General features: G+C 48.7%; 2 protein-coding genes across 2 annotated transcripts in view; both read left to right on the top strand.

The window, feature by feature from the left end:
- Positions 1 to 5322, top strand: part of LOC311324843 (transforming acidic coiled-coil-containing protein 1-like) — a gene marked incomplete at its 5' end in the record, with an annotated part of 9225 nt that extends 3903 nt beyond the window's left edge. Inside the window, 11 exons of the mRNA XM_084457438.1 lie at positions 1 to 320; positions 1468 to 1522; positions 1735 to 1804; positions 2941 to 2993; positions 3574 to 3708; positions 3824 to 3900; positions 4003 to 4046; positions 4349 to 4509; positions 4602 to 4708; positions 4825 to 4945; positions 5128 to 5322. The exon at positions 1 to 320 is cut by the window's left edge and continues 59 nt beyond it. Coding sequence (XP_084313564.1) covers positions 1 to 320; positions 1468 to 1522; positions 1735 to 1804; positions 2941 to 2993; positions 3574 to 3708; positions 3824 to 3900; positions 4003 to 4046; positions 4349 to 4509; positions 4602 to 4708; positions 4825 to 4945; positions 5128 to 5196 — 1212 coding nt within the window. The 3' untranslated portion in view covers positions 5197 to 5322. The remainder of the gene's footprint in view (positions 321 to 1467; positions 1523 to 1734; positions 1805 to 2940; positions 2994 to 3573; positions 3709 to 3823; positions 3901 to 4002; positions 4047 to 4348; positions 4510 to 4601; positions 4709 to 4824; positions 4946 to 5127) is intronic.
- Positions 5323 to 14353: 9031 nt separating this feature from the next.
- plekha2 (pleckstrin homology domain containing A2) overlaps positions 14354 to 15000 on the top strand; it is a gene marked incomplete at both ends in the record, with an annotated part of 4667 nt that continues 4020 nt past the window's right edge. The window contains 3 exons of the mRNA XM_084456981.1: positions 14354 to 14494; positions 14619 to 14675; positions 14893 to 14941. Coding sequence (XP_084313107.1) covers positions 14354 to 14494; positions 14619 to 14675; positions 14893 to 14941 — 247 coding nt within the window. The remainder of the gene's footprint in view (positions 14495 to 14618; positions 14676 to 14892; positions 14942 to 15000) is intronic.

The raw sequence follows: 15000 nt of genomic DNA, 5'->3' as shown, positions 1-15000 counted from the left end.
CCCGCTTCAACCCAAGAGGTCGACGCCCTTAACAACCTCAACAGCTCCACCCCCTCTCAGAACAGATTCGGTCTGGACCAGAACCTCAACCTGACTCTGAGTTCCAGAGAGGGACTCGCCCGCCCCCCCACGTTGTGCGTCGCCTCGCCCCTGACCAGGGCTGACCCTTCGGAGGTGGACGACCTGGCTCCCAACCTCAACCATGACCCTGACCTGCTCAACGGGAACACGACCCCTGACCCCTCACCGTCTGGCGCAGAGATGACCTCTCACCCAGGAGGACAGGAGTCCGCCCGGAGGACCGAGGGACAGGTTGTCACGTGAGTCACATGCGTAGATGAAGCCAAGGACAGGATCACACAGAGGCTGAAGGCTCTATCAGGAGTGTTAAGTCCCCTAACCCTCCCCTTGTTCTTACTCAACCGCCGTCGAGTCCAGCCGGCCCCCCCCCCCCCCCCTCCCACACACTGCCTAACTAACCAATCTCTAACTGCCAGCTCACCTCCGCCCCCCTGACCACACACTATCACATGACCTTGTCTCTGTCTCCCATCCGCCCCCGTCCTGCTGAGTCTCCCCTTATTCTGAGCCCCCATTCTTCTCCCCCTCTCTCCTCCTCCATTCCTCCTCCGCCTCCCCTTCCCCTCCTCATTCCCTCCTCCTTGTCTTCCTCCCCCTCCTCTCTCCCTCCTCCTCATCCTCCTCCTCCTCCTCCCCTGTGTGCCTTCAGGACTGCTGAGCAGGTCCGTTTCCTCTGTGTTCTGTTGTAAGTACAGTAGAACTATAGTGCACGTGTGTGTGTGTGTGTGTGTGTGTGTGTGTGTGTGTGTGTGTGTGTGTGTGTATGTGTATTTATATATGTGTGTTTGTTTCCTTGCTTTCTGATATGATTTCACCCAGCTGTTCTACGTTCTAACTTGAGCACTAGTTTCACTCGTCATCCCCAACCAACCTGACCTCAATATGGCTCTCACTGAGTCTCAACGGAGGTGAGGGAAGAGGAGACAGTTAGAGAAAGTAGGAGAGAGAGAGAGAGAGAGAGAGAGGGGAAAGGAAACTATTAATACCATACAGCGACACATGCTCTTTTTTCACTCAGTTCGTTTCATTAATCTGCTTCCTGCTGTAATTCGGCCCCTTGGCAGAGCTCAGGCTAGACGCACAGAGAAACACCATGAGGTCTGCTCGTGACGCCTGCTCTCTCTCCTGATCTCTCTTCCTACACATACCCTACAGCAGCTACTGCTCACTGTCTCACACACACACACACACACACACACAAACACACACACAATGCACTGTGCTGTCCCGGGCCCTTACGGGGTACCACTGGACTATCTATTGTACATCGCATGCACACACACACACATAAACACACGCATTGACACACACGCGCTCACACACATGCGGCTGAGTAGCTCTAAGCTGTTCCGCGTTGTCGTTGATCTCCCTCCTCTTTCTGTTCAGGAACTCCTGTAAAGTGAATAAGGACCCGATTATGCATCAGGACACCAGCGGACAGGTAAGGGTTCAAATTATTTTCTTGGTGCCGCCGAGAATGTCTGAAAAAAACCTCTTGGACTCACTCAGTGTGCAAGACGGTGTGACTGTAATGTAATGCAATGTTATATACGTGTGGGCGTATGTTTGTGTGATCGTGTTGTGTGTGTGTGTGTGTGTGTGTGTGTGTGTGTGTGTGTGTGTGTGTGTGTGTGTGTGTGTGTGTGTGTGTAGGCAGATGGCCGCGCCACAGATGAAGAGAAGTTGGCGAGCAGCAGCGTCAGAGCAGACAGGGACCAGAACGGTCAGTCCTGTGTACTTTTCTATGTACTGCCTATGAGGTGCCACGCGCTAGCCTCACGTTTAAAGCTCGAGACTGTTCCAGCTCAGTCCTGGAGCTCCTTGGCTTGGTCTCCATAACTCCTATGCACATGTAGCGGAGGTTGTTTGGGAAAAAAACACACGTGTGATGAGTAGCCCTGCCTGGGACTTAAACCCCCCCAACACCCCCCCCAAACACCCCCCCCCCTCCCCGAATTCTTCTCTGGTCTTGTGGTCGATGTTTGGATTCCCATGAATCCATCCATGTGGTCAGCTGTTTGATCTCCACCTCAAACCCACCCATTACACACACAAGGCCGGCCTCAGTCCTGGTTGGTTGGTGGTGGGTTTAGCTCAGATAGCTAACTCAACAGTAGATGCAATCGCTCGTGCTCCATCAGTGTGACACAGAAGGTCATTTTTGTCCCCCCCCGAGCTTCGCTGGCCCCCAGCATATGCACGCGCAAAGGCAAACAGAACTATCTGCAATCAATGATTTACTACCCAGGGGACTTCCTAAACGAGACATTTGTTATTAGTGTGAGTCAAGGTGCTGGTCTGTGTGTGGTGGAGGGGAACTGGAGTGAGTCGACTCTCTGGTATGTTGTTGGTATGGTCCTAAGAGCAGGGTTAGCAGCACATGTGTGTCAGAACAGGAAGCAGACAGAATGTACTCTTGTAAATCAATGATGCCTGCAGGCTACATGTGACTTTAGCTGGGCTCATCTGATCTGATCTCAGCCAGTAGGCCTCAGGGCTAGGGTTGGGGTTAGAATTTCATCAGGTTTATTTGGTTTAGAATAGCGTCATATCCTGTGTACTATGGTATACACTGCCCCCTCCTGGCCATTGCGTATTTCATCCAGTCCGAATAGATATTATAATCCAGGACAACTAACTTCATAAACACATTGAAGCTGCGACTGGACTAACAACATAATAATGGAAAACCATTGAATATAACATCGCGTAACAATGCTAGTTGTAGAATAATAGATCATTCATGTGTATTACTGTGTGACTCTCTCTTGAGTCCCTTTCTCTACCCCCCCCCCCTCTATCTCTCTTTCTCCCACCCCTCTATCTCTCTCTCTCTCTCTCCCTTTCTTCCTCTCTCAGGTCCAGAGAAAGGTGCGTCACCCAGAGCAGAAGAGTTGGAGTGCTGTTCCATGGTGAGTATGTAGTCTCTCTTATCACCTCTAGGTGGAGCTGAAGAACCCACCAATCGCCCTCTTGAAGTGATGGTGGCAGGCGGGATGGCCACACCAGCCATCTACGCATGCTCCATTGTTGTGGCTTGATTCAGAGTTAGCTACTGTACATAAGCCTGTCACTAGTCTGTATGTTCCTCCAACGCTGTGGTACCATCAGTACCACAGATAGATAGATGATACAACGCTACAGCTTCATTCACACATTTCTGTGAAATGTAGAGAAACACCAGGTCCTCTTTCTCTTGGTCTGTCGTCATATTGATCTGGCCAGGTGACAACAGGATTAGGATTGTCATCCAGGAGATTAGGACAGTAGTAATGATGGTTATAATCCAGGGAAGGACACGCGGTGTTATGGTGGGAGAGAGAGATAAGAGAGAGAGACAAAGAGAAGGACAGAGAGAGAGAGAGAGAGAGGGAGGGTGGAGAGAGAGTAATATTTAGAGAACACTAATACACTTTTGTGAACCACCTACAGTATGTTCTGTCCCTCTTACCCCCTCAACTGTCCCTCTAAACCCCCTCCCCCTCTGATCAGTATGAGGACTCCTCCAAGCTGAAGAACACCAGCCTCGGAGGAAGTGACACACCCAAGACAGGAAGTCAGGTCTTAGACTCCATCTGTATCAGCGAGGCAGAGAAAACAGCAGTTCTCACTCTCATCAGAGAGGAGGTATTAAAACGGATCAACCCTCCACACACACACACACACACCACACACACACACACACACACACACACACACACACACACACACAGCTCTGCTCATCACATATGTCCCCTTTCAGATCATCACCAAGGAGGTGGAGGCCAGTGACTGGAAGAGGAAGCATGAGGAGAGCAGACAGGAAGTCCTTGAGATGAGGTAGGGCAGCATGGCGCACAACACCTGGAACAGATCCTGACTTCCACAGCCGAGCGACGCGGCGTTAAACTCTGGAGTCTCATCTCTGGCCCTCTGTTACAGGAAGATTGTTTCAGAATATGAGAAGACCATCGCACAGATGATTGGTGAGTGGAGCAGATGTTTGATATCTGTGTTCTCCCTGGTATGTTCAGATGCCCTCCAACTGATCACTACTCTCTCTCTCTCTCTCTCTCTCTCTCTCTCTTTCTCTCTCTCTCTCTCTGTCTTTCCCTCTCTCTATTTCTCTCTCTCTCTCTCTCTCTCTCTCTCTTTCTCTCTCTCTCTCTCTCTCTCTCTTTCTCTCTCTCTCTCTCTCTCTCTCTCTCTCTCTCTCTCTCTCTCTGTCTTTCCCTCTCTCTCTCTCTCTCGCTCTCTCTCTCTCTCTCTCTCTTTCCCTCGCTCTCAGAGGACGAGCAGCGCAACAGCATGAGCTACCAGAAGTCTTTGCAGGCCGTGACCGTGGAGAAGGAGGCGGCGTTGACGGACCTGAACTCCGTCGAGCGCTCGCTGTCCGACATGTTCCGCCGCTACGAGAATATGAAGGGCACTCTGGACGGGTTCAAGAAGGTGAGAGGTCAGGGGGTCACTGTGCAACTCGCCGCGTTGCATTGGGGTAAACTGGATGGTGGCGCGTCATGCCGTGGTGCCTCTCCCTGCAGAATGAGGAGGTGCTGAAGAAGTGTGCCCAGGAGTACCTGGCCAGGGTCAAGCAGGAGGAGCAGAGATACCAGACCCTCAAACTCCACGCTGAGGAGAAACTCGACAAGTATGCCTAGTCTGGAGGACGAACCCCTTGCGTTGAACCAAAGACAACTCTTTACAAACTCTTTTGGGGATGTGGATATTGACTCCGTGTCTCTTCCCCCGGTCTCTGTCTCTCAGGGCTAACGAGGAGATCGCCCAGGTGCGTTCGAAGGCGAGCTCGGAGGGCGTGGCTCTGACGGCCAGCCTGAGGAAGGAGCAGATGAAGGTGGATTCCCTGGAGAGGGCCCTGCAGCAGAAGGTCAAACGCTAACCCTGCGTGCTAATGCTACATGCTAACTCTAATGTTACATAGCCTACTTACAGTACACACTACACATGTTAGTCAGACAGTTAGATACAGAGCCATGTGCCATAGCAAGGCTTATACAGTATAAACTAAGCATTCTTTTGGCTAACTGTCATCCTGTCATCTCGCCACAGAATCAGGAGATCGAGGAGCTCACTAAGATCTGTGATGAGTTGATCGCCAAGATGGGAACAACAGACTGAGGAAGTCCATTGGTCGGATTCAACAAATCCTTGCTCTTTAGCTCCTAACCAGAAGCCTATTATAGCGTTCCCCTGCATGCCTCCAGCCAATGAGCAGCTCTGTTTCCCCCACGATAAGCCCGCCTTCAGGAGATAGCTGCTTCACTGGTACACCCACCAGGCACATGTCCAAAACCACCCTGTTCCTTATAGAGTCTACCATCTTGTCCACATTCACTAGATATTGCACTATACTATACGTATTTAATTTGAGGCTGCATTACTGTGTTTTTTGGGGGTGGGGCATTTTGTAAGGGGACGTTCTGCTGCTCCAATCAAATGTCTCTACCTCTGACCATGCAAGCACACTGAGACGCGTCTGTAAATAAAGCTACTCGATTCACGCCCCAAGATTCCCGACAACCAATCCTCCTGCAGCATAAATACCACACTTGTACTCCTCGTCAGCGGCTGTTACTGTAGTATTGCATAGATGTGCTTGGATAGATTTCCTTGATGATGGTATTTTGCATCAAGCATCAATATGTACCATGTATGTACACACCTGTATCCCCACACCTGCTATGACATCACAGTAATAATGGGATGTGTGAGTGTGATTGGAGGTGAGGCTCAGGGGGTGTGGCTAAAGGGAAGGGTCGAGGGGGGGGGGGGGTTCTAGGCAATACTGTGGAAAGCTTTTACTAACCTGTGATGCCTTGTGTTGTTATAAATTATGCCTTTTCCTCTCCTACAACTGGTTTAAGGGCGGCTTAGATCAGTTCACGCACAAGTTTGAGTTTTGCACATGTCCTATATACTCAAGTAGACGTCATTCGCAATCGTGTCGTGAAATATATTCAGAAACTGGAAGAGGATAAGTCGAAACAAAGACTATATTTTTTGTATTCATTTCTTTAAAGAAATATCGTGACTTGGGGGAGTGTTGTGATTTCCATGGCTATTTGATTTTGCCATTCCTCAGACCTTTACTTACAGCTGGTAATTCGTTTTTGTTGAAGAGATACACTTTTCTTCACGTTCAGATACTTGTACTCAGATGCATGCACATAATAGTTTGATCAAGTTATGTTGTTACTAGTTGTGATATGTTGGCTGGAAAATAAGGGACACAATTCTTCAGGGATCTTCTGGCAGGGAGAAGACTTGTTTGGGGTGTTCATCATGCCAGACTAACTGATGGTCTCTCTTCTCATAACACTCAAAACTCACAGATACTCTACACCCATTCGGCCTTCATACTCTTCTCTGCCATTCTAAAGTTGTTTTCTCTCCAGCTGTTCCAAGATGTCACTTTGCCTTTCTGTTACTTTCTGTATCGCAGATGCATTGTTGAGTTTAATCTGTAAATTGAGAACAAAAATACATAAACAGTTCTGACACAAGAAAATGTTCTGACATGTTATGTTTACTAATATATATGCTGTGTGATTGTGTGTGTGTGTGTGTGTATGTGTGTGAGTACCTTTGCCTGAATAAATATGGCTAATTGTAAATGGGTGTTTGTGAGTTGTTTGTGAGCAGTTTGGTAGTGTGTGTCTTCCTGCCTCTGTTTTTGATTTAATTTGACTCTTTAGTGATCATCCAGCGTGTAATCCCCTACCGCTGCCTGTGGCGATGATCACAACACAACAACACTACAAACCATTAGGAGGAAAAGGCCGTCGGTGTCATTATCTGTTAGCGTCATCCTCTTACATCCTCTCACACTCACACACACACACACGCTTATCTGAGGAGATTACGTACAGTATGCCATAGTTGTGTGTGACCTTGAGTTTTGGGCCGGCTGCCAAGATGTTCCCTGTCATACTACGGGAGCAGGTGTACCCGAGTGAAACGTGGGAGCAGATGGTTAAACTCACTCCTCAAAGGAGCGCTCCAACGGACGTCCCTATTGGCGCAACTGTCAGTCTATCCGCCTCACAAGCGGGAGAGCTTGACAAACACGGGTTCGAATCCCACCCTGGGCGAGCCCTTAACATGGGTTGAACTGTTGAACACAACGTAGATGAATACGATGGTTTCACCGGTCAGGAGGACCTCCGTGGTCTGGCCGTGGCTCCAAACATGTCGGTATGGTCGTTATGATGAGGGAACATAACATTACCCGTCACATCCCTATAGCCATATAGTGTATCAGCTTACACACTGATAACTAGGGACCACCACCCACAAATGAGTCATTAGAAGCTCCCAAGTCCAGTCCACGCACCACCAATGAGGGGCATACCTACTCAGTCCCTGTTAAAGCTAGCTTGGTGCTAAGTCCATTAATACAGGGTGCTGGCTGTGCAGCATTGATGGGGATTAGAGATAAAACCATAAGATGTTGGCCTCCTCCACCACCACCCCTCCTCTCCCTTCTCCCCTTCATTTCATCGTCGTCTGGGCTCCCACACTTCCACTGGACTCCCAGGTCTGCGGTGATCCAACCATGAAGTCTCTCCTGGCACTGCTGCTGCTGGTCTCCCTGGCCTGCCACAGTAAGTCTCCACATTCAGTGCTGTGTGTATCTGCTGTGATAGAACTGGTCGGGGTTTAGGGTTGACGAGTGGGGAGGCTCGTTGTGGAGGTGCTGAGGGGGTGAGTCTGTCCTCCCAGGATGAGGGTTAGGTGTCTGGGATGATGTTCTCTTTGAAGGGTCCAGGTTAGGTCATAGACCCACATGTTGTTTAGCTAGACACTTTCCCCGTTACAATCGTCAGTAATAGTGTGATTCGCTGTCTTGTGAAGTTTCAGAACTGTATATATATATATTTATATATATATATATATATATATATCTGTTTGATAGCTGTGGACTTCAGGGTGTTTAGTATTACACATATCAATTAATCAGAAATGCGTGCAAAGTAAAAGTATTTGGAAGTATCGTTTTGGATGGGATCACAGTAAACGGAAGTGTGAAAAGTGGAGGAACTAGAAGAAACAGGATTGTGACTGTTTCTCAGTCTTCTTGCCGTACAACAGGTTCTGGGTTCAATCTCCCCATAGCCATCCTCAGTACATGAACCACAGATAAAGGCCTCTGTACATGTGTATGTGTGTGTGTCTGTGTGTGTTTATGTTTGTGTGTTTGTGCATGTGTGTGTGCGTGTGTGTGTGCGTGTGTGTGTGTGTGTGAATAAGTACATGCTGCCAGTCTCGTCTCATATGCTCTCTGCTGTTCTGTCTGTGAAGGCCACGCCCTAAAGTGTCACACATGTGTGGCGTCCAATGAGGATGATTGCAATCAACAGGGCTCCACCTCCTGCCCCCAGTATGCTGACGCTTGCTCCACCATCACAGGACCCAGTAAGTACACACACACACACACACACACACACACACACACACACAAACACACATGCACACCTTCAAATGTTCCTCAAGGGCTGGATTGGAATAACCTAGAAGATTTCCATATTACTGTATTACTGCTGCATGCATTATTATAGCCAGTAGATGTCAGGATGGCTCCCAGAAGCAGTTGCTCCCCCCTGACTGAGCCAGCCTGGCTGCTACCTCACTTTGGGAATTCACTTCAGTTTGGACTTAACAGATCTTGAAGTCATCACAAAACAGATTCAGAGCAAATCTAATTTGAAACAGGATTTTCATGCTGTATCAAACACTAAACCCTGCAAAATCACATCATTTTTCACTTGTGTGTGTGTGTGTGTTTGTGTGTGTGTGTGTGTGTGTGTGTGTGTGTGTATACGTGCGTGTGTATACGTGCGTGTGTGTGCATGTGCGATGGCTCAGCCTAAGCACTCTGCCTCTCATCTCTGGGGTTGCTGGATCAGATCCCAGCAGCTCCTACTAGCCACAGGCTGTCTGTGGGAGAGAGAGAGAGAGAGAGAGAGAGAGAGAGAGAGAGAGAGAGAGAGAGAGAGAGAGAGAGAGAGAGAGAGAGAGAGAGAGAGAGAGAGAGAGAGAGAGAGAGAGAGAGAGAGAGAAGGGAAAAGATACTTAATTTTCACAGTCCAACAAATCCACGGGGTCAGAATGAAGAACTGATCCTTTTTGTGACGTCCGTTTCCTCCCCCTCACCTCCCTCCTCCCCCTCTCCTCCCTCCTCCCCCTCTGCGTTCGGTCCCAGACACGGTGATGAAGTCCTGCTCCTACAAGGCGTTTTGTGAGAAGGCCCACGGCAGCAACTCTGGATCCAAGATGGAGTGCTGTTTCACCGAAGACTGTAACGGACCCCACAGGGGCCACAGCTACGGGGTCCACAATGATGTAGGGGCCCTGGCTTCTAGCCCCGCCCTGCTCCTAGGGGCCCTGGTTCTACGCCTGGCCCTCAGCTGGATCTAAACACACACACACACCACCGTCACCATTATGATCTACCAGTCCATCTGTTCTCCTTTCTGCTCCTACAACAATTGAATTTCCAAACACCTATCAGAGTTATCCAGTGTGTCCAGTCATGTTTATCAGGTTGTTTGAGAGAAAGGAGGTTTGGTAGAGGGAGATACAGGATTGGTGAGGTGAGGGGTAAGGGTGCACAGTTTGGTTGGGGGGTGGGGGGGATTAAGGTAAATTGCCTGATGAGGTGCAAGGTTTGGGTATGACTGTGAGTTGGGAGATGGTAGGGGGAAGGGGGGGGGGTTGCGAAGTTGGGTGGGACGCTATAACACTTTCTCCTGAATAAAGCCAGAGGTTGTGTGCAGTGTTAACCACCATGGTTGGTTGAACCCAATCTGCAGTCTCTGTGATCCTGCTCCAGGACCTGCCAGGGCTCCAGCCGGTCCGATAGCACCGCTCTGAGACTCCCCTCTGCAGGACTGCTGCAGGTCTGGGTGACTAATGGTCGACACGAACGAACCCGCATACACATACGTGTTATGATCAGATATATGATCACTGTGAGACTGCCGTGGTTATATTCGGATGCATGTGTGGCTGGGTTAATGCTAAGCTCACACACGAGTCTAGACCTCAAGCCAGAAGCCAAACATCTTGAAGAGAACTCATCGCTTGATACTTTATGTTCATATGTATGTTGTGCTCCTAAGTTTACTGTATGTTTGAATAAATGTGCTATTGCACCATTATTCTCTGTACAATCTCTCTCTCTCTCTCTGCCTGCATGTGTGTGTGTGTGTGTGTGTATGTGTGTGTGTGTGTGTGTGTGTGTGTGTGTGTGTGTGTGTGTGTGTGTGTGTGTGTGTGTGTGCCTGCGTGCCTGCAGAGTTAGGGGGTGGGAGGTGGAAACTAGACATCTTGTCTGACAATCGTCTGTGAACTTTCTCCTTATTACAAGTTACAACCCACAGGAAGCAAGGTCACTAAGGTAGTGTTCCACTACTTACAGGCAGTGTAGAAGATTAGCCGTTTATTCATTTAAAGTAGACAGTGCACATTAATAAATGCAAGGTAAATGTGCCGGATTTAGCAATAAAACATGTTACAAGTAAAAAGCTGATTAACAAATTAACACACACATACAGAACAGTACACATGCATACAGTCCACACACACACACACACACACACACACACACACACACACACACACACACACACACACAGACTGTTTTCCTCTCTCTAAAGGTTGTGGTCTGCCCATATACCTATAGACTTGATGTAATCCTGTGAGTCTGACAGTCAGCGGCCCCAGCATAGAGGGAGTTGCAATAGTCTAACCGGGAGAAAATTAGCATGAGGACGACCCTCCGTAGGTCACTGGGGGTGAGGAAGGACTTGATCTTGGATATGGTGCATAGTTGGTAGAAGGAGGACTGCACCACAGAGCTCACTTGTCGGTCAAAGTTCAGTTCAGAGTCAAAAATGACTCAGAGGTTTTCGACATGTGTTTTCACAAGGTTGGACAAGCTTCCCAGGTTGTTTGTGAGCTGAGTGATAGCGCTGGTGGGGCCAATCAGGAGGATTTCCCCTTTGCTGTCATTCAGCTGGAGGAAGTTCTGAGCCATCCATTCCTTCACGTCGCCCAGGCAGTCCTTCCGACGGTCCAGATCAGCGGGGTCATCAGAATTGAGTGGTAGGTAGAGCTGAGTGTCATCCGCATAGCAGTGGAATGAGATGTTATTGCGTTGAATAACTTGACCGAGGGGAAGCATGTAGAGGGAGAACAGAATGGGACCGAGGGTGGAGCCCTGAGGAACCCCACAGGTGAGGTTGGCTTGTCTGGAGGAGCTGTCTGCTATGTGGACTGAGAGAGTTCTGTTGGTAAGGTAGGGTTTGAACCGCAGCAAGGCGGTATGAGAAATGCCAACCTCCTGCTGGAGGCGGTCAATGAGGATGGCATGGTCTATGGTGTCGAAGACTGAGATCTAGTGGAACCAGGGCAGCACACTTCCTTGAATCAGAGATGAGTAGCCGGTCGTTCGATACCTTTAAGAGAGCAGACTGCTGTGGCCAGGTCTGAAGCCAGACTGAAACTTCTCCAGAATGTTGTTATGTTGGAGGTAAGGCCACAGCTGATCGAGGACAGCCTTTTCCATGATCTTAGACAGGAATGGAAGCTTGGAAATGGGTCTGTAGTTACTGAGTAAGGAGTGGTCTAGGTTAGGTTTCTTTAGAAGTGGCTGGACTACTGCTTGTTTGAGGCTGGAGGGAACAATACCAGTAGCCAATGAACTGTTGACGATTGCCAGGATGTGTGGCGCTACAGTGTTGAACACGTCTTTAAGGAGGGGAGCCGGGACGGGGTACCGCACGCACCCACATCTTACCTACAATGACCATGATGTGTGGATATCTCATCAAAGACACAACTCTTGAAGGTAACTAGCTTTGAATATAACATCTGCCAAGTGCCTAAAATGTAAATGTCAAATTTGGCCTATTCTATATCTCCACCTCTTCCTAGGACCTGTAGTTGTTGTCAGTGAGTAATAGCCTACAGTCTGGTCCTCAAGAGTGAGTGTAGCCTATATCTCCTGTCACAGATAAGCTAGGAATGAGAGGCTGGCGAAATCCTGAATCATATGGTCTTCTCTGACCTAGTTCCCATGATACTGTGCCAACTGGAGGCAGGAATGAGATGGGGAAAAAATTGAAGTCATGTCTATGTATTGAATTCTCTACAGACGATTATTTAAACTATAATAGCCAACATCTCACTGATTACAATTGTGTTATGTTAATTAAGTGTAGGCTACATCCTTAACAGCTGGCATTTTCTGGAAGCACCATGCACCTCGGGCAAGCCTCGAGTTAACAAGTGACTATTGTAACTGCACGGAGAGAAGCGCAACAGAACGCCTCTGCTGCCCTCAACTCCGCTTGCTTGACAGATGAAAAAACGAGGACACTAGCTCACATCCGGGGTTGGTTTATTCTAATCGCGAGCCCTCATACCCGGAAAAAAGTCAGACGACGTCCTGAGGCTCGATTACGCGCACAGATACATGTCAGCCCGCGGAATGTGAACTATTCGTGAAAAGTTTGTTTACAAATTGTATTGTTATTATGTGCAGGAGACGTCCTCTGTTGTCTCATTCTTTGTAGATTTTTTTTTTGTAAATATTTCGGACGGTTGCGGTGCGCACGGCAGCCTAGAGAATTTCAGAAGCGGTAAGTGTTGTGTGTGTGTGCGCGAGTGCGGGCGCGCGCGTCTGTGTGTTAACGGAGTTGGGTAGGTGTGGCATAATAGTCCACAGTTAACCGGGTTAGTTGGGGCATGACGGTGGAGCTACGGATGTGATAGTGGCAGAGTATTGTCTGATACATTGGTCAAATGTCATATTATTGGGGTGAAATATAAATTAGTTGGTTGAATTCTGGCCCAGACATGGCCGCTTTGAACCTATTGAGTTCGCTGCAGCAAGTACAGCCTCAGCAGTGAATGTAGTTAGATCCTTTTGAATCATAAGGAGCCAGGCCTGATACATTTCTTAGTTTTAATACATCAGACGTCTTAACCCATCAGCCTCTTGCTGAAAGAGATTGAGACAGAGGCTAATGGATAACTGCCAGTGATGCCAACATGTCATTAACTGTCAGACATGACCACTGCTGCTGCACGTCACTCCCTAAGCAGTGTGTGTGTGTGTGTGTGTGTGTGTGTGTGTGTGTGTGTGTGTGTGTGTGTGTGTGTCTGTGTGTCTGTGTGTGCGTGCGTGCGTGTGTGTGAGTGTTTGTGTGAGTGAGTGAGTGAGTGAGTGAGTACATCTATGTCTGTGCATCTTTCTATGTTTGTGTTTAGTTCATGGGACTCGGGACATGCTAACCCCTAGAGACTTCAACTTGATGAGCTTTTAATGAGGATCTCTGCCTCTAATCAGCACAGGGCTGACAACCCAAAGCAAAATAATGTGTCTGTGTGTTAGACACATGTCTTTATTTCAGTTGAGTGAATGAACAGACAGGAATGACAGTTTAGTGACATCTACAGTAATATCATGAGCTCTACCTTAGCGTACTCTATGTGACTATTAGAATCAATTAATCAATCATTCTGCATATTTGAACATGAGTGAAAGTTAGACTCTCGTTGCATCTCTTTCTCAGCCCCTTACCCCCCCCCCCCCCCCCCCCGCCCTCCCAGCATCCTCTCTGGCCAACTGAAATGTGCGTGTGTGCAGATCTGTAGTGCAGTCTGTAATTTCTGTCTGTGGTAGAATCCTCAGCTCAGCTTCGGGCTGCAGGGTTAGCTGGGCTGCCTCAATAACGTCACATGAAAAACTGCTGAGTGTGTGTGTGTGTGTGTGTGTGTGTGTGTGTGTGTGTGTGTGTGTGGGTGTGTGTGGGCATGAGTGAGTGTGTATGGGGTAATATTACTGTACAATTTGTGTGTTAGTGTGGATGCTTTTTGTATTTAGTATCTATGAGTTCAATGGCTGTACCTCCCATATGACGGCAGAACACACACACACACACGCATACATACACACACGCAGCATAATTAAATAGGTCTATCTATATATCTTTTTTTCTCTCTCCCTCCCTCTCTCTCTCTCCCTCCATCTATCTCCCTCTCTCTCTCTCTCTCTCTCCCTCTCTCTCTCTCTCCATCAATCTCTCTCTCTCTCTCTCTCTCCATCTATCTCCCTCTCTCTCTCTCTCTCTCTCTCTCTCTCTCTCTCTCTCTCTCCATCTATCTCCCTCCCTCTCTCTCTTTCCCTCTCTCTCTCTCTCTCCCTCTCTCTCTCTCTCTATCTCTCTTTTTTCTTCTCAGTGATATGAAGTAACACACTAGGGGCAGCATGCCGTACTTTGACAGGCTAAACCGCGTGTGTGGGTTCCTGGACATCGAGGAGAAGGAGAACAGCTGTCGGTTCCAGAGGCGGTACTTCATCCTGGACACACAAGGGAACACACTGCTATGGTATATGGACAACCCCCAGGTGAGACGCACACACACACACCCACACACAAACCCACAGGACTATTCAGGAAGTGATATTTATTTGTACCGTAAAGAGTTGTGTAACCTAATGTGTGTGTGTGTGTGTGTGCGTCTGCCTGAAGAATCTCCCCAGTGGAGCTAGTTCTGTTGGAAGCCTGCAGCTGACCTATATCTCCAAGGTAACCTCACCCCTCTCTACACCTTCCCAAATTGAAGTAGAGCTGCCGTTAAGTTAACTTCATTGACCTCTCCCCTCCTCCCCTCTCCCCTCCTCTCCCCTCCACTCCTCAATTCTCCCCTCCTCCCCCCCCGACCTTTCCACTCCTCTCCCCTCCCCTCCTCAATCCCCCCCCCCTCCACCTTTCCTCTCCTCTCTCCTCCTCTCCTTGTGGTTAGGTGAGTGAGGCCACACTGAAGCAGAAGCCCAAGACCGAATTCTGTTTCGGTGAGTCAGTGTGTGTATTTCAGTGTGTGTGTGTGTGTGTGTGTGTGTGTATGTGTGTG

This window comes from Borostomias antarcticus, assembly GCF_949987555.1.
Source record: "Borostomias antarcticus genome assembly, chromosome: 23".
NCBI lineage: Eukaryota > Metazoa > Chordata > Actinopteri > Stomiiformes > Stomiidae > Borostomias > Borostomias antarcticus.
Note: the sequence above shows the minus strand (reverse complement) of the source record. Positions and strands in the feature narration are given on the sequence as shown.